This window comes from Hakea prostrata, chromosome 1 (assembly GCF_041222555.1).
Source record: "Hakea prostrata isolate BN-2017 chromosome 1, UWA_Hpros_2, whole genome shotgun sequence".
NCBI classification, from domain to species: Eukaryota; Viridiplantae; Streptophyta; class Magnoliopsida; order Proteales; family Proteaceae; genus Hakea; species Hakea prostrata.
Genome location: NC_142600.1, coordinates 13487195 through 13513335, shown reverse-complemented (window position 1 = coordinate 13513335; position 26141 = coordinate 13487195). Strand labels below are relative to the sequence as shown.

At 37.2% G+C, this 26141-nt stretch overlaps 1 protein-coding gene across 6 annotated transcripts in view; it reads right to left on the bottom strand.

The window, feature by feature from the left end:
- Positions 1–26141, bottom strand: part of LOC149027637 (Zn-dependent exopeptidases superfamily protein) — a 32328-nt gene that overhangs the window by 5376 nt on the left and 811 nt on the right. For 5 of the 6 annotated variants that reach the window (XR_016174791.1, XR_016174795.1, XM_089164416.1 and 2 more), the window contains exons 3-11: positions 25191–25282; positions 15964–16041; positions 11386–14866; positions 11112–11196; positions 10356–10491; positions 9479–9751; positions 1769–1913; positions 968–1207; positions 385–517 (exon numbers count right to left, since the gene is read on the bottom strand). Coding sequence is in view for 4 of the 6 variants with exons in the window: in XM_089164416.1 (XP_089020542.1) it covers positions 385–517; positions 968–1207; positions 1769–1913; positions 9479–9751; positions 10356–10491; positions 11112–11196; positions 11386–11553 (1180 nt within the window). In the remaining 2 variants the exon portion in view is untranslated. The remainder of the gene's footprint in view (positions 1–384; positions 518–967; positions 1208–1768; positions 1914–9478; positions 9752–10355; positions 10492–11111; positions 11197–11385; positions 14867–15963; positions 16042–25190; positions 25283–26141) is intronic. The other variant, XM_089164396.1, reaches the window with a different exon arrangement.

The following is a 26141-nucleotide window of genomic DNA, read 5'->3' as shown; positions in this document are numbered from 1 at the left end:
AGAACCTTCATTTATTTTCACTCAGCTTTAGTTGCAAGGAATTAGTTGTACACATTTGACATGATTTATTTTTAATATGCAAAATATGTTTCTGTGAATTTTCTTTTTGAGGGAGGGGAATCAAACAGAGACATACCCCACTATGTCAATCTCATCTGTAGAATGCCAAGTAATCAAAACAAGTTTACCTATATGTTTTCCAAATTTAGGTCTAAATTATTCACACAAATTAAACATCTTTCAGCTAACAGATGAATAAGTATATGCCATTCAGAAGACATCATAGTTCATATCAACAATCACTCAGTAAATCAAATAAAAGATTAAAAAATTATGTTGCAAAAAGACTTGACAGATTAATAACCATGTTACAGAGAATCATACCAAGAAATGATTGGCGGATAGCACGCTCAAAAGCAGCCTCACCCACATACTCATGAGCTAAGCAGTCAACAATACGTCTTATGGCCTGAAACATGGTAGGTGCACCAGCTCCCTGTACTGATTCAGACCCTACCTGTCAAACCATCAGCAAAGAAACAATATGCAATAAATCAATCTAGTAGAGCTGATAGATATGAAAATTTTGTTGAAAAAATTCTTACTTCTTTTTTTTTCTCTCTCTCCTGGGGGTAGGGGGTTGCTCTGGTGGAGGAAAGGGAGTGACTGCCCAAGTAGGCCTCTAATCTCATCAAAAGCTATAACTTAACTTCCCCAAAATGAATAAATAAAACTTCAAAAATACACGATTGATGAATCTAGCTGGAAAACAAAGGCAAAGAATGAAACCTCAAGGAAAAATCATCTTTAATTCCTAATTTCCATTGTTCTGGTCACTACTCAATCTTGTCTATAAGGAAGGAACCTACATTCAAGTACCTTCCTCATGCAAGGAAACCAAAAGATTTCATATTAAATGGAGAAAAAAGTACACCAACAAGACACATCAAGTAGAACAAAATGTTACCTCCTCATTATCGAATAAAGCAACCATCCGGATAGCTTCTTCACTGGATAAATCTCCATCCAACTCACATGAATCAATAAAAGCTCTTAGAGCACAATAACTTGAAGCAAGATTGTCGAGTCTTCCGGAAAATATAAATTCATTATTTCCACCTCCAAGGCAGCTGGGTTGGGTATCACAAACATTAAGTTCAATGCTCACTATATCATCAATGCTGCAATTGAGCTCATCTGATAAAACCTGAAAACAACATTAAGTCGAGAAGGTTACAAGAACAACTTACAGAGAAGACCAAGACAACCCTATGACCAGAGGCTGGGGATTAAACCTCTGACAGCTCACCTAAGGTTTAGCTAAGGGATGACCTGAAGTGGAAAATTAGTAGGCAAATACAGCATTACATCAACCATTACACCTACCACATGCTAGATGTGCATAGGTGAGGCATACCCATGATTTGGTAGATTTGTAAGAAAAAGGGAGAGAAATAAGAAGAAGATTCTGGTGACAAAAACTAACAGTCAGAGAATATATAGTTCTCCAGAAGAAATCCAGAGCATGGTCGGTTCCAACTTCCAATTTCAACTCTTGAAAATGGAAGATCTCACTCCACTTGTCAATTGCACCATCATGAATGGGAAATTGTCTTTAACCTCAACATTGGAAGAGAACTAAAATTTTAAATATTTCTAGACTGGCCAAAATCGACCCTGCTTTGATGGACAGTAACCAGTCACTGCTTGAACTTTTGATTGAAGCCTAAACATCCCAAGGAGAACTGGTCAGAACTCATGATCTCACCTGCATAAGAAGTGGATGATGTGAAGCTTTAGAAGATTGAGAACTTCTTTCATTGGATTCCATGGATGCCTCATCAAGTTTTGTTGCAAGAAGTGGAAGAAGATGGGTCTCTAGATTTGGTTTGAAGCCATCCTTGTTCACTGTGCTATACATAATAAAAAAGGTATAAGGATGCCTGAGTCAACGTTAAAGACACCAACAACAGATAACAGGGGAGAAATACAAAAAAAGTTTACAGTTGGGCTTGAACCAAAAATGTTAAAAAGCACAAATTGATCCTCTAGAGTATGCAATGACAAGAGCATACATTTCATTCCTCATGGAAATCTTCTAAACTTTGGTGCTCAGAGCAGAGACATTTATCCCAAGGTTAAAAAGAATGACTTAAATTCAGGGTCAATCTCAAGCATCTCTCAAGTAAAAACAACCAAAATCCAGAAACAGCTCCTGACGAATAGAATCACAGAACACTCTTATCCCATTTGATAATCCAAAAGGATTAGAGTGCCCAATTATAAAAGGCAAGAACATTTTTAACAAATGCACCACTAAGTGTTCAGGACTAACTGCAACTATTCTTTCATAGAGGGTTCGACCATGGGAGATCTTCGTGCTAGAGGTTTCAACATTGCCTATCCTGTTGAAACCCTCCTTGATTTCTCTACAAGGATTCCTCCTCCACCACCAGCAGTGGATCTCCTCTAAGAAGCTGAAGAGAGGCTTAGGCAGGTGATGGAAGAATTGCAGAGGCAAGAGTGCCACCGCGTCTCTCCTATTCCCTTTACTTCTCTGTCTATCTTCTGCATCCTCAAATCTGTCTTCTTCATCTCTCCCTTCTCTTCTTCTCTTCTTTCTTCCCACTGCCCTCTTCCCTCCCTTCCCCCCCTACTTCTCTTTCTCATCTGCAGAATGGTGCCTCTCTTCTCTTTCTCATCTGCAGAATGGTGCCTCTCTCTCTCTCTCTCTCTCTCTCCTGAATAGGTTGATTGTTAGTTCTTGGAGTCTCAATTCCTCTTTCCAGTTGCCCTCTTGACTGGTTGCTGCCCCCCCCCTTTGGTTCTCTTTGTATTTCTCTCGGCCTCGGCTTTTTAATATAATTTTTTATTCATCCAAAAAAAAAAACTAAGCCTTATCCAGCAATATGGACCCTTGTAAAGAAAATAAGAAAACATGTACTGGTTAAAAGAAAAGAGCACAACATCATTGGGGAAAGCCTAGGGTTATCCCACCAAAATGATGTCAGCTAAATGGATCCTCCAATCAGCCATATTTGATGTCATACTTGAGACAAGGCCTAAACCATGCATATCTTTCCCCACTTCTTTTCCTGAGGTTATTTTAGCCTTCACCTAGCTCTTTTAGACCTTTCAGTCTTAATCAAATCACACTATTCCATATTGGTGCTTCCCACGATGTACCTTGAACATGCCCATGCCATATCAAAAGGATATAAAATAAAAAGAGAAAATTACACGGCACCCACTATCTCCAAAGTTACATGGCACCCAGGCGCATAATTACACGTTATCCACAGTTAAATTTTTTTGTTAAATGGGTAGTAAAATTACCTAAATGCCCTTACCCTTATTTAAGTCATTTAATTTGAATTTCAAATTACCCAAATGCCCTTTGGGCAGGGAAATGACAATAATGTCCCTAGTTTAATACCATCTCATACCCAACAAGGTGAAGAGAGAATCCCTTCACCCATCTTCTACCTACACCTCACTAGAAACTGACCACCACCAGCGCCACCAGAAACCACCCCACCCCCACCCCCTGCCAGAAAACCATGGATAACTGGAATTGTATAGGAAAATCAGCTCATAGAAACCTACTCAATATGTAGTTTGATCTCTATAATGACTTGTTCTCCACACTTTCTTTTACAGGACGATCCACGGAAGGGCTCCTGATTTCAAGATCACAAAAAAAGAGAAGGCTTTCTGGTTCAGATTGAAATTTTCATATTAGAGCTCAAGTTGACCGTAAACAGAGATGATGCTTTTGAGAAATCTGGGGGTAATTCCCCAAAAAACCTGTTTCTTCTGACTGATAATTGGAAATGGGATCTGGCGTTTGCAATGTCTACCGTCATGAGCCCATTGAATTGGTTCTCAGAGAGATCAATTATAATAAGTGTGGCAAACCCCAAAGTCCAGTGTAGCAAAACCCTTACCCAAATTTGAAATTTGAAAATAGATTGTTGGGTTAACAACCATGGAAGAGATTTTGGGAACAGAGGAAGTGAAGAAGCAAAGAAAGAGATGCGAAACCCCATATAGGCGTTTAATTAATGGATTCCCTTCTTCCAATCTCGAAATCTAGGGAGAGAAGGTTTTATGTTACTGTTGGAGTTTCAATTTCAATTTGAAGAACAAATGGGAGGGTTGGGGAAAGTTCAAGAGATACAATTAATGCAAGCAACTTGTTGGATGTTGCTCAGTGCTTACTGTCTGCTTATTGTGGGTTACACCTTTAAGCGGCGCATTGAGATTCCAATACAGAGCAAAATAAGACTCCCTTGTATCTACTCGAAGAAAATGTTATGGGTCGCCAAACTATGTGTGCCGTGATGGCAGAACAGCAACGTCTTCTCGCTGAGTAATGCCAATTTAGAAGAAGAATCGAAAATCCAAACTCAATCCTGACTCAGTCAATTGAAGAACAGAGTGGCCATATCAGTGTATAACTTTGCCTTAAAAATGGATGTAACAAGTAGGTCTGCAAATCGTTTTAATTGATGAAAAACACATCTAAGTTAGGGGGTGGGGTGGTCGCCAGCAGGGAAAGGTGGGGGCAGTTGATCACCGGCAGGGGGAGCGGATGGGGTGGTTTCCGGAGGTGGTGGTTGGTTTCCGGCAAGGTGTAGGTGGAAGATGGGTGAAAGAATTCTCCCTTCACCTAGCTGGCTATGGGAAGGTATTAAATTGGAGGCATTATTGTCATTTACCTGCCCGTAAGGGCATTTGGGTAATTTAAAATTTAAAATTTTAAAGACTTAAATAAGGGTAAGGGCATTTCGGCAATTTTACTACCCATTTAACAACAGAATTTAACTGTGGGTAACTTGTAATTATGCTTGTAGGTGCCATGTAATTTTGGAGATAATAGTGGGTGGTCACTAGTTTCACCCAAAAATAGTGGGTGCCATGTAATTTTCTTAAATAATACTATTAAAAAGGGCAAAGCCAGTGCCAAAGGCTTCTACACAAGAAAAGTCGGGGGGGGGCAATTTTCCTACACAGTCTAACCCCAACAATTTTTGCTAGGAGGCTATTTCGATGCCTGACCTCAGGGCTAAACTTGTGGTCCACCAACCGTTGCTCCAAGGCCTACCCCTATATAAATAAAAACTATTTAAATAAATTCAAAAATATATAGAGCAAATCCTACTAGAATAAACAATCAACCTCAACACCTAAATATAGAGCACAATAGGAAAACAAAAACTTATCATCTCCAAGAAAGAAGACAAACTAATAGATCCACGTGCACACATCTCAAGCATAGCTAATGTAGAACAGCTCGGTTGCAACAAGTTTTACAGGAGGGACATAAACTCCTAAATGAAAAACAGCACCATAGGGTACTTTTGAGGTCTTCTTCAATCAGCAACTATAGTAGCATGAAATCTTCTATCCTTTTAATGAATAGCAGCAGCTTTGGAACCTCACTTATCTCAGATTTGCAGGAACTGAAATAAAAAACCAGACATAGAAATGCAGAAGATGGATAAATAGAATGGTGCTGGAGATGGGCCTTTTGATATCTGCCTCACAGTGTTAATTGCTTTAATTAAGTTAGTTATTTATCCAACTCAACTTGGCTGCTTCAGCCATTTTGCTTTACTTAGAAGCTTCAAATCTAGTGCAGCATTATAGAATTTCCTTAATAAAAACAATTACAAAGTAAATCCAATGCAAGGTAATTAGTTTACAAACAAAAGAGACCTAAAATAGAAACTACTGGATTGTCAACAGAACCCCCCCCCCTGGCGCAACATACACACACGAAAGAAACCATAATTGCCCAAATTATAAGATTGATTGTAAGCTGCCATAATCCATGAAAATCCAAAGACTTCTCCACGAAATGGCCACCAGGCCTACCGCCTACTAAAATCTGAGGAATGTTTTCTATTAGAAAGGTAGTATGATGGACAAACTTTGGCAGAATTAATTCAGGAACAATCTCTTTAGATAAGGTTGATCAACATGACAAATCAGTTCCTAAATGGAAAGCTGGTCAATCCCTATACTCTAGGCAGAATATTCGATTGACATAATGGACAATATTCCTCTTTGAATCTGGAAATATGTTGGCTTAAAAAATATTTAAATCTGATCTGAAGATAATCTTCCACAAAAACAAGCTGGACAACAGGAAGAAAAAGCTGGAAACACAAACATTCTTGCTCATGCCTTATGATATTATCCTTAAACTTAAAGATCTCATCCGATGGACCAACCAAGAACCAGGCCACACATCAAAAAAGGCTGTTTCCCCCAGCAGCTCAATCCCACAATTAAACCGGGATGGTTTTGGGGCCTCGTTCCCACAACTATACATGAACCCGTGATTATAAATAGCTATATATCAAAACAAGGAGATCTGAAGTAGGTTCCAACAACTTCTTCTACGGATCAATGGGAAAACCACAATTGTTGTAGCATAACAGTGACAATAATCAAACAAATAAGAGCCAATCCCACCAAACAAACCAATACTAGTACAAAGCAAATTCAAACCAAAAAAGCAAAAGAATAATTAAAGCTCAACGAAGCAAAACTAGATGGGAAGCACAAAAACCCACACAAAAAAATCCATGCAAATATTTTAAAAAAAGATTAACAGACGAGGTACTGGGGAAGACAGAGGCAGAACAAAACAACCAAAGGGTACAAGGTTATCACACAGAAGATGAATGAGATGGTATCACTCTCAAAAAGTGAACCTACACAATGTCAAAATTAGAGCAAAGCATCTGTAGCAGACAAAATACTAGTGTATAAGATGGGTCACTGAAAGGATATCAGATGACACTTCAAAGCACGAGAGACAAAATCACGTAAAAAGCTCAGACTACCCCATCTCTGAATTTTACTTACAAAAGCATGAAGAAGAAATTGGGAATTAATAATATTGATTCATAGAGAAGAGAAGGGTTGTCTATTGATCCAAACACTAATCTAGGATATGAAAGACATTGTACACAGTGTCCTAGTTCTACCATTTCTTTTGTTTCAATCACCTAGATCAATAACAAACACTTTTTTTATACTGCAGATCTACTAAAAAAAAATTTCAATTGGTAATCACAGCATTCAATGTTATCTTTAGCACAAAACCAATTATAGAATGATATTATGGGGGTATCCTAACAGGTCCTTCTTTACCGGGAAAATGAGAAAAGCTTAGTAATACCCAGTGAACCTAGAACATGAAAAGAAAGTAATAATAATAAATAAATAAAAACCCAGCATCCATATCCAATCCACTTAAGGGGATCAAACCCAAGAAGAAAACAAGGAGCAGTGGATTAGGAAAAGGACCTGAAATCAAGAACCAAGAACCACAATCGCGTACCCAAGCTTCAGAATAAGCTGAAGCAAATACACCACCAAAACTCAGGCCAGACATGAAGAAAATGAAATGATGAAGAAGAGAGACTAAAACCTCCAGATCACCCTTCTCAACAGAAAATGGAGTTTCAGAACTTTTGGAGTGGAATTTTGCTAGCCTGCTCTCTGAAATTCACTTTTTGTTCTTCTTGTGGAAGTTGATAACCCTAGATTTGCAATAATGGAAAAATCAACCAAGATATGGTTGCAGACTCAAGCCAAACATGAAGAGAATCAAAAGGTAAAATGTGACCTATAAAAGAAAGGTGTACCCATAGCACAAGACCCCAGCCACTGCATGGTCTAGTGAGGGTCATAATGTACACAACCTTACCCGCACTTTCACACAGTTCAAAATCTTGCTGAAATTTAGGATATTTTGGTCAGGCTGAGATGGGATGCTGTTTTGTTCTAAACAATGCCCTACTTCGTTGAAATTTCAGTATTTCCCAAAATGACCAAGCAAAACTCATAAAAAGAAAAAAAAAATTAAAAAAATCAGTATTTCAGCGAAATTTTGGTAAATTTCAGTCTACCCAATTGGCCTTTGAAGACAAGATTTAATACTATGCATCCACAACGATGCTTTCAGAAGGTAAATGTAGCCTACATGGATCCCTCTTCAAAATAAATAATATAAACCAGCTGAATTGCCCCACAATGCCATATGATATCTCTTATCTATAAGCAGACTCATTGGATACCTATTTAAAAGCAAAAGGTTTCCAAATGACTATCTAGCATGGAATCTTATTAATAGGCAACACCTAGTTCTACCATTTGAGGGTGATGGCAATTTGACTGTTGGGTATCTATGGAATGGTCTTAGATTGTAATGGCATATTTCCTCATGTACATACATGCAGCACCTTGTGGTCCCACATCCCCTGTGGCAAAACCAGAAATTCGATTCTTTGTTTTGCCTTGTATCTCTCTCAGCCCGTTATCCTCTCACCAGAACAATAATAATGCTCAAATTCATGGTTCCACCCATTAACGTTATTAAAATATCAGAAAGCTTGTACAGCTCAGGAAGAAAGAAGAGAAGGAGATTCCAGCTCCCCCCCCCCCCTCTTTAAAACTGGGGAAAAAATAGAAGAAGAGAAGGAGAAACCGAGTAGTCAAGAAGATGGCTAGTGGCAGAAATAGAATAACTTAACGCAAGACTGCTTCCTCATATTCAATATTGAATCATAAAATAACAAAGTACAAAGGCCAGAACAACCCCTATTCCTCTAGGATATTGTTCACATTAACAGTGTTGCAGCACAAAAGATCAATACACCCCTAAAGCAAACATAATAATGGTGAGAATCCTAAGAGCCATTACATAAATAAGCAGCAATATTTTGCCCCTCAGGTTTAGATAGAATAAAAAGGGTAAGCATAGAATTAGAAGCTTAGCTTCAAAAGGATTCTAAAATAGAAACACAAAATAACCCCAATTTTAAAAGCAGCATCTTGGTTCACACCTTGTGAAGCAATTCCATTAGCCACCATCAGCCAGCTTGTTGACTTAGAGAAGACAAGAAAATTAGACAAGTATGCCCCCATGATTTTGGGTTTGAGGGACCCAACAAGTCTCAGCCATTAAGGGTGGACTGTCCTATTGTTCATTAGGTTGGTCCACCAATTGATGAAGTGAACAAGTCCCCTTGCACAGCTTGCAGATATCATATTTCTCGCCAAAGAGTTTATATACATCAATTATAGCTTAGGTTCCTCCTAGGGATTTATTCTCTCCAACTCTAGTATGTGGAGCATTCGCGAGAGAGAGGTAAAATATTGTGGGTCTTAACTATGACACTGCTCTTTGGTGCACAGATGGAAAAGAAAATGATAGGAGTCCTCAATGGTCATGCTGTTACAGGCATGTGGTTGTAATTTGTAAATAGAACCATGTACAATCTAAGTTCTGGATGTCACATAGGTTGGGGTGACTTGTGAGTTGTAGCTTCCAACTTTTTGTGTAGCCGTTCAACTACTTCAACCTTGACCCACAGAGTACCAAGAACATAAATTTCTGTTACACTTTCAGCATACTATCAGAAAATAAGCAATGAAGTCATCAAGAACTAAGACGAACCGGTCAAGATGAATGGCCAATGTTGGTACTCGTAACAAAGGTCTCCTCACTTTGACAAGCTTATGCATAAAGGATCCATCATCAGCCTTTACTATAACCCTTCCTGCTACAGTTAAATCCCTATCAAACCATGTGTGCCATAAACCACTTCCATAAGTTTGTACATTGACCATAAGGTATCCAGATTTTGATGAAGCAGACTTGGGTTTAAGCTTTAGGCATGGGCTATCAGTATGTGCAGCAATCACATGAAAACCATTGCCTACATTGTACCTGCAAAACAAATTGAAAGCATATTACCAGATTAGCTTGTGTTACCAAGAAAGTATTAGCAAAATTACCAAGAGAGAGAAGAACAAAAGGAGCAGGAGAGGCAATTGCTAATTATCAATACAAACGGTGGAACAATGACGAAAGGAACACGAATTTTTTGAAGTGGTGAAAAAAAAAAGAAGCAACGGAAGTGAGTGAAGTAACACAAACTTTTACAACAAAAGAAGTTAAGCAGAGATGACTGATGATTGAAAAAGATATATTACTAGTACCAACTACGAAAATTGATGAGAGGAGAAATGCTTTGGCTAAATTCTTTATCTTCACCAGTTACTGATCAATGAGCATAACTGGGATAAGGCTCGAGAAAGGGATTTATATCTGCATCAAACCCGATGAAAACCCCTAAATTGCCTAGGACTAGCAGGAACTAACCCAATTAGGGGGAAAGAAAGAAACATTAGTGGAGATTATTGTCAATAATTGGTTTTGCTAATTTTTCCTACTACAGAGCTGAGGTTTAACTAGTCCGCTTATTGAGAAGCCCAATTTCCAAACAAAACTAAAAAGTTGCTTGATAAGTACAAGAATATCTTTCACTCACTTTTCACCAACGGCAAAAGCAACCAAACAAGACATATTCCGTGTAAAGAAATAGCGCCCACCAGGCCTTAGGTCCCATTCATCATTCTCATTTAGCAAATGAAATCCAGCTGCAATAAGTTGTTGTTTTGCTTCAGCTGAAAAAAAATGGATAGATGGTGATTACAACAAGACATGAATTTATGAGTCATAACCAAGAGAAGTATGACATGATAAAATGATCTTTTTATTTTTCTTGTTGAAGAATTCCCATTATGGCATTCGATCATCGGATAGGTCATCAGTGTTATCCAAGTAATCACAAGCTCACTACCATACACAATGATCATTTAGAATATACTATAATAAAGAAATCAAATTTCCATAAGCAGTGATACTTATTTTGAGTGGAGTAACAGAAAACTTAAGACTCTCTCTAGGGGGAGGGAGGTGGTGTTTGGCTCTTTTTCTCACTATGTGAACTTCTTCAGAGGATTCAAACAGTAGAGGGAGAAGCAATGGGCTTTACTCTCTCTGAGCCCATAACTTGTCAACAGAATAAAAAAAATATAAAAGATAAAACAGGAGCTTCAAAACCAAAAGACAAAGATCAATCTGAATACAAAGCCATTGGGAAGTAATGATCGAAACCTAGTGGCACGAAGCATTATCAGACCAAGAAGATTATGAAATTCCCGTCACAATGGGAAATTGAGCACCTCAGAAACGATACTTAATTAAATGAAAAAATGTAACCCAAGATTAAAGGGGGACATACCAGTGGCATGAAACTGCGTCCAAGACTCGTTCAGGTAATTCAGAAGATCTCCAACTATAGAAGGACTTCCAGCAACATTTGAGTTCTGTATGGCAACAGAATGAATGAAGGACAAATTTATTCAATTCATAATACCATTGGAAGAAAAATTACAGCATCAAATAAAACTAAAACAGTCTAACAGCAACAGAGATGACACTTGACAGTCATCAGAAGGGAGAAGTTAAATTTAGGAATTGGAAGCGTAGGTTTCTAGTGAGTACAGAGTAGGTACCTCAACAGCTCCATCCGATTTGGCGCAGAGCAGAGTCGTAGTGGAGAATCCACGAAGACGGCTCCCACTGAAACGTGGAGGTTGGAAGGTGGCGCAACGGTGATGGTTTCGTAACAATAAGGAGGACGTCACCGCCGGAGGAGGTCTCAGGAGATGCAGACGATTCATGGCCTTTGCCGAAGACCACTCTCAGTGATAGGCTTCCTTCTCGCGACGGTTCAATTCCAAATTTTCAACTTCAACTCTCATGAACTACGAAATGCCATTGATTGAGGGAGTAAACGATTTGCATCAGATTGGCATTTTAAGGGAGTACCTGGGCCCGATTTCACCTTTCACCACTTGATCCATCAACGGATTTGAACCTTTTGCGGTGTCAACATTATTATTATTGATAATCAGTATTGTCCTAATGTACTATATCTTAATTATTATCTTATCTCCTATGCTTTTGAAATTACTAACATTAAACTTTACTCGTAATTACTGTGTCCACCTTTGTTAAACTTATAAATTAAGTGATGATCCGGTAGTTTTTATTTATTTAAAAAATCCCAAAATAACCCTAAAATTTTATTTTATTTATTTACACTTTATATCAAATTACATTATTACTTTAGTAATTAGAAAAAACTAACCCTAATTTGATAGCTCCTTATTTTTGAATTTTTTTATATTTACTTTTCAATTTGATGTTATTAATTTTAAGAAGTTTCTACTTCCATTAGGTTTCATTTATTTACAATCTAATTTGGTGTATCAATTTTAGAAAGTTCATTTTTCTTAGCTGAAAAAAAAATTTAGATAATTGTGTTTTAGAATTCAAAATGACAAGTATACAACTATAAAATTATAACTCAAGTGTGATTTTTTCTAAATGAGAATAGTATTGTCTTTTGACTTATCAAATTTTACAAGGACAAAATATATATTAAACATTTAAAATTAATGGCCTCTTAACACTATAAAAATTGAGGGGATCAACAGTAATTTCATAAGAACATGGTCTTTTTAGTAATTAAGCTATAGTGTAGGAGGTAACAGTAATAATCTCTTATTATTATTTTTTAAAGATTTTTATGCATGGATCCTCTTACTAGAACATAAACTAATATTAGATCTTCTTATTGTAATATATTATGTTGGGTCTTCTTAGTACAATATATTACCGGGTCCCAACTAGATTAACACTATCATTTAATGTCCGAAAAGACCAAAATACACCTCATGTTGGTTAATGACCAAAATACCCCCGGTACACATCTTATTTCTTTTTTATGATAACATTCCTAGCACCTTATCAATACTTAAATGCTTTGCCAATGGTGGATTAGTAAAGCGGTTATAAGCCCAACCTCCCACGGTTAGGTCTTGGGTTCACATCCATTCAGTGGCACTAATATTCTCATTCCCATCTTCGTATATAGAAATACCTATTCCCAAAAAAAGAAAAAAAAGAGCTTGCAACGGTTTTAAAGGTTTGCACATATCATTAGACGCATGAAGAACCTGTCTTTGCAGGCTAATTGCATGTTGGATTGAAAACCTACAACAACAAATAATATTGCTGACCTGAAGATGAAGAAAGCGGTTGGCAAGTTACAGGGCAACCGCCTGAATGCATGCACGTATACTAAACACCTGACTCATAGAAAAATTCAAAAAATAGGAGGTAACAAAAGTTGCATTGTTATTGTTAATGACTGCTTCCATGTAAAATTTTACTGATATGATCTAAAAGCCCTAAATCATAGAGCTGCAGTAGTACGAAGGATTCTTCACATTTTATATGCAAATTTAATGAGCAAATTTTATGTGGAGATTAGTGTCAAATATCAAACTATACACGTTCAACAGCATCATAACCTCAGGAGAAAAATCAGCTGCTATGCATAGTAGTGCACTTTTTATACCACATTACAGGTTGAGATTTAAAGCTTGATTTCAAATTTGAAAAGTCCAACATAACCTTGTAGTTTATTTGCTTTCTCAGCCACTTATTTGACATATATGTGCATTGCTGTGCACAATAGAGAACTGTACACGGTAGAGGATGTTTTTTTCCATAGCTTCATTCCAGCTAGATGAGCTGTGAGACTCGCCAATGACCTGCCATGTTGTTTGCTTCCTTCAAGACATATGACTCTAGATAGAAATTGACTTTTATGCATTTTATCAAATCATTATACCATGATTTGCACAAGGATTGAGCGAAATTTTTGTCTACCCTTAAAAACAATTGTATAGCTGCCTTGTCCAAAATACCAATCACTTATTCAGAAAAAATAATAATAATAATAAACTGAAGCTTTGTGAAGCCCTGTATGCAACCTAATACAATTTGGCTATGGTTGGAAGCCAACACATAATGAGATAAACGGAACGCACGGAGACACTCATACAATCATTCATTTATGTGTCTATCTCTCTCCACAACTTTTGTTTTTTAAATGTGTTTTAGAGAGTTTTGCTAGAACAGTAGAAATAACTACCACGTGATAGAGCTGAAATTTTGTGCTTGGGTAGATAGATCCACGGGGGTCTGCTGCTTGTAGGTCAAATTTCATCCTAAATAGATGGGGGACTGTTTTAAAGAGAAATACAACGTTTGTTGTAACTACCTAAAGTACAATCAATTATACTTATGATAAATCAAAGAATAAGGTTGCCTTAAACGCCTCCAAATTTGCTTCGGTGTTGCCATAGCACTGTGCAGCCTACGGTCTGAATCGAAACTTGCAGTCTAAACAAAATCTCGACCGCTCGTTTTACCTCGTTTTGCATAAATTAATTTCGTTTGGGTCAAGTTTAACTACGAAATGAGTGGTCTCAACCACAAATTTCGATCCGAACCGCAAGCTACACAATACTACACATTTATTGCACAACACCCAAGCAAAGCCAAAAGGCCTCATCTGCTTAGCTTAATGACATGCAGAGTCTCAACCACATAAATGATGAAGAAAATTCAATCCAATTGGTGAGCTGCTTGGTGCTGCTTGCTGCAATTCTTGATAGTTTTCATTGAACAGGCAGGTAGGCATAAGGTACACAAAAGGGTGTCGACCTTGAATGCTGCACATTTAATGCACAGCATGTGCTGCCAACGGTTTGATCCCGACCGTCCATTTTGGAGGTGTTTAAAACCGAAATGGATGGTCGAGATCCGTCAGCAGTAGTGCAGCGCATATAATGCACAACACTAAAGCTCAACCCCACAAATCGAATGGGAAGTTTTCAGAACAATGAGGGTAGTTTCCTCATTCTACATTGGATAGTTGTGACTTGTTATCCCATTTTCTACCAAGCTCACAGCAATCCTTTGGTGTCTCAAATCAATCAAATGCTATGGCGCTGTGGAAAAATCATGCATTTAAATAAATAGCATCTCATGTTCATACAGATCTGCCCAGATTTTGTTAAAGAAACATTCCTCACAATTTCAGTTTTCCACAGTACCCATGCCAACACCTGCAACCATCTGTTCTATCATTATAAAAATCCGGGTTGGCAGAAGAAAAACAGAAACCATATAAAAAAAAAAATAAAAAAAAAAAAAAAAAAAAAAAGTCATGCCAGCTACAAATGCAAAACAATTGTCAAACCCGAATATGTTAACCGCCACACTAGTGATAGATCTGAGCTCTCCAATCTTTAACAAAGAAGATAAATTCAGAAATATAATGGAAGATACAGTCGAAATATCTGTCAGACAAATAAAACGTGGCTTGATAATTTATGAATATTAGCATCCAATGTATAGGGGGTCAATCTAGTGGTCAAACCACTGAAGGCCGGCTCTATGGTATTAAAGAATATAGGAGGTGGATTAAAGATTAACAATCAACATAAACTACAAAACTGAAAGATTAACAATCAACACGAACTCTAACCTTTAAGTCGTAAGCTGTTGGAATTTTGTTGCAGTTTAACATTCCAAAAACTCTCATGTCTACGCTAGCAATTTTTCGCTCATCCACAGAGGACAGAGTTGAGCAGGACAGGCAGAAAAGGTGATTTCATGTTGATTGACTAATTGCTTCTGATCAGTTATTACAAACATAAATGTGAAAGGAGCTTCTAAAGGTAATTAAGGAGTCATGGATATGTGGCTATAGAAGGAAGCAGCACGCTAACAACCAACATGGTGGCTGGACTTGCAGAGCATTACAAGATGTATTACTTCTGGCTTGGGAACATGGCATAGGACAACTGCCAAAATCAGTATCCGTGGTAGCAATAAAAAGGACTGAGGAAATGCCAGTGAAGGGATCCCTATATCAAACATTATCAGATGTATGGGGAATGGAAACAGGGAATATGGTAATGCTGGCTGAATGGGCAGGCAACCTGGCCTTAATTGCAGATGCTGACCTGTCACTTTTAAGGGAAAACCCTGAATGGGCTCAAATGTCTTCTTTTGTGGATATTATAAGCCATTTACTGAAGGCCTATTCTCAGTTTGCAATAAAATACTTTCCAGGAAGAAGAAGAAGAAGAAGAAGAGAAAAAAATTGGGGGGGGGGGGGGTGGGTGGGGGGGTGTGAATCTTACCATCAAAGTAGCAAAATGAAATACCTTAATTCTGTCTGGATAAGGCAGGCAATCCCATCATATCGCAAAATACATGAGCAACTATTGGAGCAAAGAGGTGACCTGTAACGAATCACAATGTGTTAAAGATCATCGTACTACATAAACAAGAGCGTATTCAGTGCCTTTTTTTCTGCAACACAAGATAAAATTAAAGCATTGCTGGTCAACATAGTACATGAACAAAAGCAAACTAGGCTATTTTCTCCAGCAACCCCAAGATCTACTGAAGCTGGCCTGGAAGTCAGAACAGCAATCAATGGCAATAACAAAAGCATTGTAATGGTGCTGATAGAGTTTATGTTCTAGGGGTAGTTTACAAACTAGTATGTAGACTAATTACCTTATATTGTAATTTATTTTCCTAACATTAATTAAGTAATATTGGTGTATGAAGAATCACACCAACACAGAACTTTCCACCATTTCCTCTTCTCTTCTCCTCCATCTTCTTTAACCTCTCTTCTCCATCTTTCTTCTTATTATTTGCATTTGTTAGCCTCCAACTGTAACATCCATCATCCTTTTCCCTTCAGCCATCAGAACTTTTTAGCAATATTATAATATTATTCAATTGCTTTTGTAATGTCACACTAGAAAACTAAATGCCTTGATCATAAAATGTTCAAAAAAGTTCCCACACAGACAATGTACCACGTGGCCTCTCAGCTTTTCTAATATTTTCTCTTTCCTCCTTCGATCATGCAGGATGAATGCGTGTGATGTCCTTTTCTGAATATTCATTGGTGCAGCAGGATATCCGCCCCCAAAAAAACAAAAAGGCACGGGGAAAGACCCTACAGAAGCCGACAAAAATGAATAACAGAATTTCAGCTATAATTTCACACTGATGTAATGGCTACCCACTCCTAGGACCCTTAGGCGCTGATATTTAGCCAGATTAGAAATCATGGAAAAGGTCAAAACAAAAAGATCCTAGATTCAACGTGGGAAAATCATACTAATGGACCAGTTCAAGGAAAATCTCAAATCATGCAGACATACAAAATAGGGCTGGTACCATGTGAGCCACATAATGCCGAATGGACGCCACCACTTTCTAAAGTATCAACATCGACACAGTGGAGCTCGGGGTTTATGTTTTAGAAGGTATTTGAATCCCTTCTTTGAGATAATTAGGGTTTTGGGTTGTTTACTGGTGGACTGGAGTCTGGTCAATTTTTAAATTTATGATTGTAACCTTCCTTTTTTTGGAAACTAAAATCGCTAGATAACAGAAGGAAAAATAGTTTATGGTCATTGTATTGCCATCCTTAGACCGATATCATACTAGAAACTAACAGATTATGTCAAGCTCCAATATTACTGTTACTGAAAATGCGTGTAACAATCTGATATACAATAAAATAAAATAAAAAATCTGAAAGACATTTAGACCAATATCAGCTCAATCAAAGGACTCATCCACTGAATTTACTCAGAAGCCTTTGAAGCTGAAGCAATCCATAAAATAGTCTCATTTCAATCCATGGAGCATGGGCTTTTAATTCTTTGGTTATATTTGTAATGGGCTGCATTTGAAGGCCAAAAAGTGAAGGCCTAAAGAAGTAAACAATAATAAAAAAATTTAATTCGTCGTGGGCCCCATTAGATATTACTTTAGGATTATATGTAACAGTAGTTGTTATACGGCTCTCTTTTTCTCTTCCTTCTCCCCTATCACTTCGATGGAGTTGTATGTAAAATTAGGATTCCAAGTCTAGAGACGGAGTGTTGATGAAAAATAGACTCAAACCAGTGGATGCCAACAAAACTAGGAATTACTCTGTTAAGCTCCCAAATGCAGTAGCTCAACAATGGTGGATCGACACAAGGAAGTACTAATAATATAGAATTCTTATTAAATACTGAATAAGAACATAGCACCCTACCAGCAGTAGGTGTACCTACAGCTACCTGAGAGCTTTAGCCTTCACCCTTATTTCCCTTGATAACTGAAAAGCTTACCTTCATCTTACGCTCCTTTCCCTTTATTAGGAATTAGTAAATACTTAGCTGTAATATTCATATAAGGCAGTCCAATATCCCTCAATAGTTTCCTTCCATTATTGGCTGCTGTGCATCAGATCTTGTGGCTCTCTTGCCAGCGAGTACAGACTTGTGATACAAGGGGTCTATCATACTCCTAGACAAGGACTCTGCAATAACTCACAAAATTCTAATCCAAATGAGAAAATAAAAATGGATCGAAGGCCAAAACAACAAACTAGATTCAGTGGGACCCAGACCCAGGACACCATGAAATTGGCAAAACTATGGGAAACAAAATAAGAGTCAAACAAGGAAACCTAATTAACTTCAAACTGGCTTTCTTGTTCTTATTAGGACTCTGGCTTGACTAATAACTTCTCCCATAAACAAGACTATCATAATTTACTCTAGAGAGATCCTATTATGATTATACATGTAGAGATGGAGTCCTAATAGAAAATATTCTCAAACTAGTGGATGCCAACACAACTAGTAATCACACATAGACAAGGACTCTGTAATAACTTACCAAATACTAATCCAAATGAGAAAATTAAAATTGATCTAGGGTTTAGACAACAAACTAGATTCCATGAACCCAAACCTAGAACACCATAAAATGGGCCAAATAAATAAAACCCTAGTTTGAAAAAGATGTCCTAGGGTTCGGGGAAGAAACCCTAGGCTCTATAGGAACCCTGGAAACAGTTACATCAATCCTTCCCCACTTGAAAGCATTCATCTTCTGATGAATGTAGCTGTCATGTCATTTGCATCAATCCTCTGGGAGATCTTCAGTATGAACTCATCCTCAAGTTTCACAGTAATGTGCGGGGAGTAAAATTTGTGTTATGGCCAGCACCATCCCAAGAAAAACTATAGAAAAAACAAAATAAGAGTAAAACTAGAAACCCTACTTAACTTCAAATTGAATTTCTAATTCTTATTAGGACTCTGACTTGACCAACAACTTCTCACATAAACAAGGAATTAATCATAACATACTCTAAAGCAGTCTAATCAGGATTCTAAGTGTAGAGATGGAGTCCAAAGAGAAAATAGACTCAGACTAGTGGATGCCAACACAACTAGTTATCGCACCAAGACAAGGACTTTGCAATAACACACGAAATACTAATCCAAATGAGAAAATAAAAATAGATCTAGGTCTAGACAACACAGTGGATTTAATGAACCCAAACCTAGAACACCATGAAACTGGTCAAATTACCAAAATACCCTACTTCGGAAAAGGGGTCCTAGGGTTCGGGGAAAAAACTTTAGGCCATATGGGAACCCCAAAAAAGTTACATCCATTCTCCCCCTCTTGAAAGCATTCATCTTCTAATTTATATAACTATCATGTTATTCGGATTAATCCGTTGGAGATCTTCAATATAAACTCATCCTCAAATTTCGTAGTGATGTGAGGAAAGAAAACTGTTTTTAGCGGCCAGCACCATCCCAAGGAAAAACTCCAATAGTGTAAGAATCCTAGAAATGAAGTCCTCAAGTCTTTGAGCTTTCTCTTTAAAGATCCCTTGTGGGTATGTTGAATTTGATATGCCCAGACTCAAAGTCATTAGATGAGATTCGACCACTTGTGTTCAACAGCGAGAACCATTTTTAGCAAAGTGAGAATGTGAGGTTTGGACGGAAAAAAAAACAGAACGTGAGGAATATAGTCTTCCTGTCCTAGGGCCATCTCGTCAAAGAATAATGGAGGAAGGACAAGGTAAATGTGCTGAAAATTAGTCATTAGGCTGTCATGGAAATCTATAATTTGGTCTTCCACCTAGCGATTCCTACTGTCAAACCATTGGTGGAGCATACTCAATGGCTTTGAGAGTTTGAAGTGTAGTCCTGTTAAAGTCATCCTTACCTTGCATTTGTCAGTCTTGATTGCTTTGCTCTCTTCTTCTCCAAGAATCTCCTTTTAAGTCTATAGCCCCTGTCGTTGTAGTTTCAAAGATTACCTCTTCTTTGGAGGTTGAAGACAATGGCTGCTTGCTCACTCTAATAGTGTCATGGCCCTCCAAAGGAAGCCCATGACTTTTCCTCCAAAATCAGAAATTGTATCAATCAATTTAACTTGTAAACACAGCGGTTGGAGGATTTATATATAGCCTAAACACAAGAGACAAAAAAAGAGTCAAACTAGGAAACCAAATTAACTTCAAACTCACTTTCTAATTCTTATCAAGACTCTTACTTGAGTAACAACTTCTCACTTAAAGGAGTCTATCTTAACTTACTCTAGAGAGATCTAATTAGGATTCTAAGTGTAGAGATGGAGTCCTAATAGAAAATAGATTCAAACTAGTGGTTGCCAACACAACTAGACAAGGACTTGGCAATAACTCATGAAATACTAATCCAAACGAGAAAATAAAAATAGATCTAGGCTCCAGACAATGAATTGGATTCAATGAAACCAAACCTAGAACACCATAAAAATGGACAAATCAAAATACCCCTAGTTCAAAGAAGGGGTCCTATGGTTCGGGGAAGAAACCCTAAGCCATATGGGAACCCCGGAAACAGTTACATCAATTCTACCCCTTTTGAAAGCATTCATCTTCCAATGAATATACCTACCATGTCATTTGGACCAATCCTCTAGAGATATTCAGTATATACTTGTTGGATTTCGTAGTAATGTGAGGGGAGTCAAACGTGTGTTGCAGCCAGCACCATCCCAAAGAAAAACTCCGGCAATCTAAGAATGCTAGAATGAAGTCTTCAAGTCTTGGAGCTTTATTCAAAGAACCCTTGTGGGTATGTTGAATTTGATAAGCCTAGGCTCAAAGCCAGTAAAAAAGATTCAACCTCAAAGTTTGTAGTCTGGTGGAGGGAAAATCTTGTGTTGAACAAAGCGAACCATCCCTAGCAAAAGCTCTAGCAAAGTGATAATGTGAGCAATTTAGTCTTCTAGTCTAGGGGCCATCTCCTCAAAGAACAATGGAGACAAGACAAGGTCAATGAGCTCCATATTAGTCATCATGCTGTCGTGGAAATATCTAGTGTTGTATCGCACCTTTCGATTCTTCCTGTTGGCAGTTGGTGGTCTATACTCTAGGGCTTTGAGAGCTTGTAGTGAAGTGCAGTCAAAATCTTCCTAACCTAGCATCTATCAGTCCTGATTGCTTTTGGTCTCTTCTTCTCCAGGAATCTCATCTAAGTGTATAGCCCATATTGTCGTAGTTTCAAAGATTACCTCTCCTAAGGAGGTCAAAGACAATGGCTGCCTACTCACTTTAATACCGTTGTGGCCCTCCAAAATAAGAAATTGAATTAAACAATTTAACTTGTAATATAGAGGTTAGAGGCTTTATATATAGTCTCAAAATAAGAGACAAAACAAAAGTCAAACTAGGAAACCTAATAAACTTCAAACTGACTATCTAGTTCTTATCATGACTCTAACTTGACTAACAACTTCTCATATAAACAAGGACTCTATCATAACTTACTCTAAAAAGATCCAATTAGGATTCTACGTGCAGAGATGCAGTCGTTATAGAAAAAAGAGCCAAACTAGTGGATGCCAACACGACTAGTACTCAAACCTAGACAAGAACTTTGTAATAACTCATGAAATCCTAAACCAAATAAGAAATAAAAATAGATCTAGGCTCCAGACAAAAACTGGATTCAATAAAATCGAGACCTAGAACACAATAAAACGAGACCAAATTACCAAAATACCCCTAGGTCGAAAAGGGTCCTAGGGTCCCTGGAAAAAGTTACATCAATTCTACTCCCCTTGAAAGCACTCATCTTTTGATAATTGTACCTGTCATGTCACCCAGATCAATCCAATGTAGATCTTTAGCATGAACTCGTCCTCAAATTTAGCAATGATGTGAGGACAGCAAAATGTGTGTTGTGGCCAGCACCATCCATAGAAAAAACTTCAGTAGAGTAAGAATGCTAGAAATGAAGTCTTCAAGTCTTGGAGCTATCTCTTCAAAAAACCCTTGTGGGTATGGTGAATTTGATATGCCCAGACTAATTGTCAGTAAAAAACTTCGACCTTGAATTTTGTAGTGAGGTGGAAAAAACATCTTGCATTGAACAACACAAACCATTCCTAGCAAAATCTCTAGCAAAGTGAGACAATGAGGAATGTAGTCTTTCAGTATGGCAATTTCTTCAAAGAACAATAAAGGCCAGATAAGGTCAACGTGCTCGAAATTAGTCATCATGCCGTCGTGGAAATCTCTAGTTTCATCTCGCAACTTGCGATTCTTCCTGTCGGCAGTTGGTGGCCCATACTCTAGGGCTTTGAGGGCTTGTAGTTCCTTACCTTGCATTCGTCAGTCTTGATTGCTTTGGTCTCCTCTTCTCTAGGAATCTCCTCAAATTCTATAACTCTTGTCGTTGCAATTTCAAAGATTACCTCTTCTTTGGAGGTTGAAGACAATGGCTACTTACTCACTCAAATACCGTCATGGCCCTCCCAAGTTAGCCCATAACTTTTTCCCCCAAATAAAAATTTTTAGGGATGATTACTATTGCCCCCTTATACTTTGGTTTTATTACTAATCAAACCCCCTTCTTTATGAAATTACTATTGCCCAACTATGTTAACATTAAATATAAAATATCTATTTTGCCCTTTATTAAATCAAGAAATAAAAAATATGGCATTACCCTCATTTATAGAAACTATATTGAATATCAATTATATCCTTAAAATCTTATATTTTAGAATTAGTTTTGGATTTGGTGGGACCACATACTTATGGTTGTTGAAACTTTCACATTCCACTTAAATTTTTCATAATCACCATGATGGAAGTTTTAAAAAATTAGCACATAAGATGCTAATTGATAGAAAATTTAGTAACATACATAATGGTCAGCATATATTAGGTGATTTTCAATTTCCAACATTGAATTGATATTTCTTAATATTTTGATTCTATTTAAGTTTTATTTAATTACATCTTTCCTTTATTTGGTGATTCCTTTTTAGAGAATAAAGATCACATCTTTCCTTCGGTGGTTTCTTTTTAAAAAAGAAAAGTGAATTTAAAATGAATTTTTTCCCATCGTTAATTAAGGGTAGTATTATAACTTAACAAAAGAGTAAATAAGTAAAAAGATAATTGCAAGGTTATTTTTGAAATTTTGAAAAAAATATATAGATGCCACATCATCAGTAAACTAACAAAACTTAACGGTAGAGGGGCATTAGCAATTGTAGACAAAGTTAAAGGTTGGATTAGCAATTTAAAATAATACAGGGGATAAAGTAGTAATAAAATCAAAGTACAAGGGGACAACATTAATTATCCCAAAATTGTATTATTCAATTTAACTCATGACTTTTTCCCTTAAATATAAAATTGTATTATTCAATTTAACTCATGACTTTTTCCCCAAATAAAAAATTGTATTAATCAATTTAACTTGTAAATTTAGAGGTTGGAGACTTTATATATAGAATTAAAATAAGAGACATAATAAGAGTCAAACTAGGAAACCTAATTAACTTCAAACTAACTCTCTTATTCTTACTAGGACTCTAACTTGACTAACAACTTCTCACATAAATAAGGACTTCATCATAAATTACTCTAGAGAGATCCAATTAGGATTCTAAGTGTAGAGATGAAATCCTAACGAAAAATATAATCAAACCAATGGATGCCAACACAACTAGGCATTGCACTTACAAGGACTCAATAGTAACTTAAAAAATAGTAATTTGAACGAGAAAATAAAAATAAATCCAAGGTCAAAACAAGGACTCGCACTTACTCCAGATAGATCCAATTAGGATTCTAAATGTAAAGATGGAGTCTTAATAGAAAATAGACTGCAACTAGAGGATGCCAACAAAACTACTAATCGCACCTAGACGAGGACTCTACAAGAATTCACGAAATACTAATACTAATCTAAATGAGAAAATAAAAATAGATCTAGGCTCCAGAGAATAAATTGGATCCAATGAAACCAGATCTAGAACACAATGAAGTTGGAAAATTACAAAAATACCCCAAGTTCAAAAAGGGGTCTTAAGGTTCAAGACGAAACCCTTACATCAATTTTCCACCTCTTGAAAGCATCCATCTTTTAATGAATGCACCTGTCATGTCATTCGGATCAAACCTCTGGAGATCTCAGTATGAAGTCGTCCTCGAATTTTGCAATGATGTGAGGGGACTAAATGTGTCTTGCGGCCAACACCATTCCCAGGAAAAACTCTTGGAAGTGTAAAAAGGCTAGAAATGAAGTCTTCAAGTCTTGGAGCTTTCTCTTTAAAGAACCCTTGCGGGTATGTTCAATTTGATATGCTCAGGCTCAGATTGATATGAAGGTGGTATCAGAGCCTTGGTTCATGTACTGCTCCAAGATAGAATCAAGCCTCTGATACCACCTTCATATCAAATTGAGCTCTTTCACGTCCAATGGGAACCTATAGTGTTTATTGAGGAGCTCAAGGATCTTATTCAAATAGACGCAAAAATGCATGTTTATTACAAATTGTAATTAGGTTTTTTTTCCCATTTGGGATTCCGGTTAGGTAGGAATCCCTTCCTTTGCTAGAATATCCTCCCCCAGTTGGAACTCTATGAGATTCCCTATTATACATTCTTCACTTCGTTGATACTATACAATTACATATCAAAGAAGGGAAAAAAAACAACCACCATAGCATTCAATTCTGAACTAAGATTCTCTTATCTGTTCAATCAATTCTTTTCTGCACTTGCTGCCAATAGAAGGGTGTACTCAGCATAAAGCTCCTGCCACTGTGGAGTAGGGGAGGATCATCAAGTATGCAACCACCCTGCTTACACAGAGAGAATGTTTCTAAATTGAACTCATGACCACTTGGTCACAATTGAGCAGCTTTATTGTTGCCCATGCTGCTGATGATTCACCTAATTTTACCTTTTTGATAGGTCCATTCTAAGGAATAATGATTGCTAAATTGAATTTGACTTCAGTATAAAGAGCCTAGGTTTTACATGCTTAGGGATGGTTTTCTCTTATAAGGTCATACTCATGTACTGGTTTTGTCCACAACCATCAGTGAGTTATGTATTTTGCTTTACTATGAAAATTCTTTGAGAAGAAAGCAGTCAAATAGAAGATCATAACCAAAAGGTGCAGAAAGCATAAACTGTGCACTTGCTGCATATGCAAGGAACAAAAACAAGCCCACAAGGTTCTGTATAACAAAGAACCGAACTACATTATACCTCAAGACTGTTGAAAAACAGATGAAAGGTCATTTTCCTGAAGCTTTTTGCCACTTCTGAGTGTAGAGTTGTATAAGAAACTCAGCTCCATTCTACAGGTAAGACAGACATTAATAGGAAGGAATAGGCTGATAGGGGTTGCCAATAGAAGACATAAAAGTTTAATGGATTATATACAAAAGGAAATCTAGATCTGTGTTCATTAAAATCAAACAAGCAGAATGCAATTTCTTTTAAGTTGTCAATTAACTCCCCCCCCCCCCCCCAAAAAAAAAAAAAAAAAGAAGCAAATATGTAACCAACTTTTGAGCTTACTGTACAACTTTGTGAGGTATCAATTAAAAGCAGTGCAGTTTAGCAACTACCCCCCCCCCCCCCCAAACAAAGGAAAAACAACAAAAATAAATTGAACTCGATTAAATCAAAATGTAACTGCATGAAAACAAGTCTGAAATAGTAATTCGAATGAAAATTTGAAGTCTCAACCGTTATGCGCCCCATGAATATAGATGTGATCAAATTAAAATAGGACTCAACATAGACCTAGTCAAATTTTTATTTGAAATTAAAAACGAAGAACTTTACTTTCTATGATATGAAAGATGAAATTTCTTTAAAAAAAATTCACATCATCATAGGATCACTTGAAGCCGAAGACTCGGCTGTATCCTCCATGAGTCCAAATTTAGCGGTGGAATGGAGGAGCGGGTCGCCCCCCATTGGTGTGGCCAAGGAAGCGTTCCCTGCCATCCTAGTTTCAAGCTATGCCAGCTTTGTGGTCAGACTGATTTGACCTGTTTGAAAAGAATGGATAAGCATATCTTCCCCAGCATGGCCGATTCAACAAGTCCCAACAACAAAATTTTCTGGGAACTCGAATTCCAGATCATCCAAACAGAAGAAACAGAACACATTTAACTCTCAGGAATTTCCTTTTTCTGTTCTGGGATG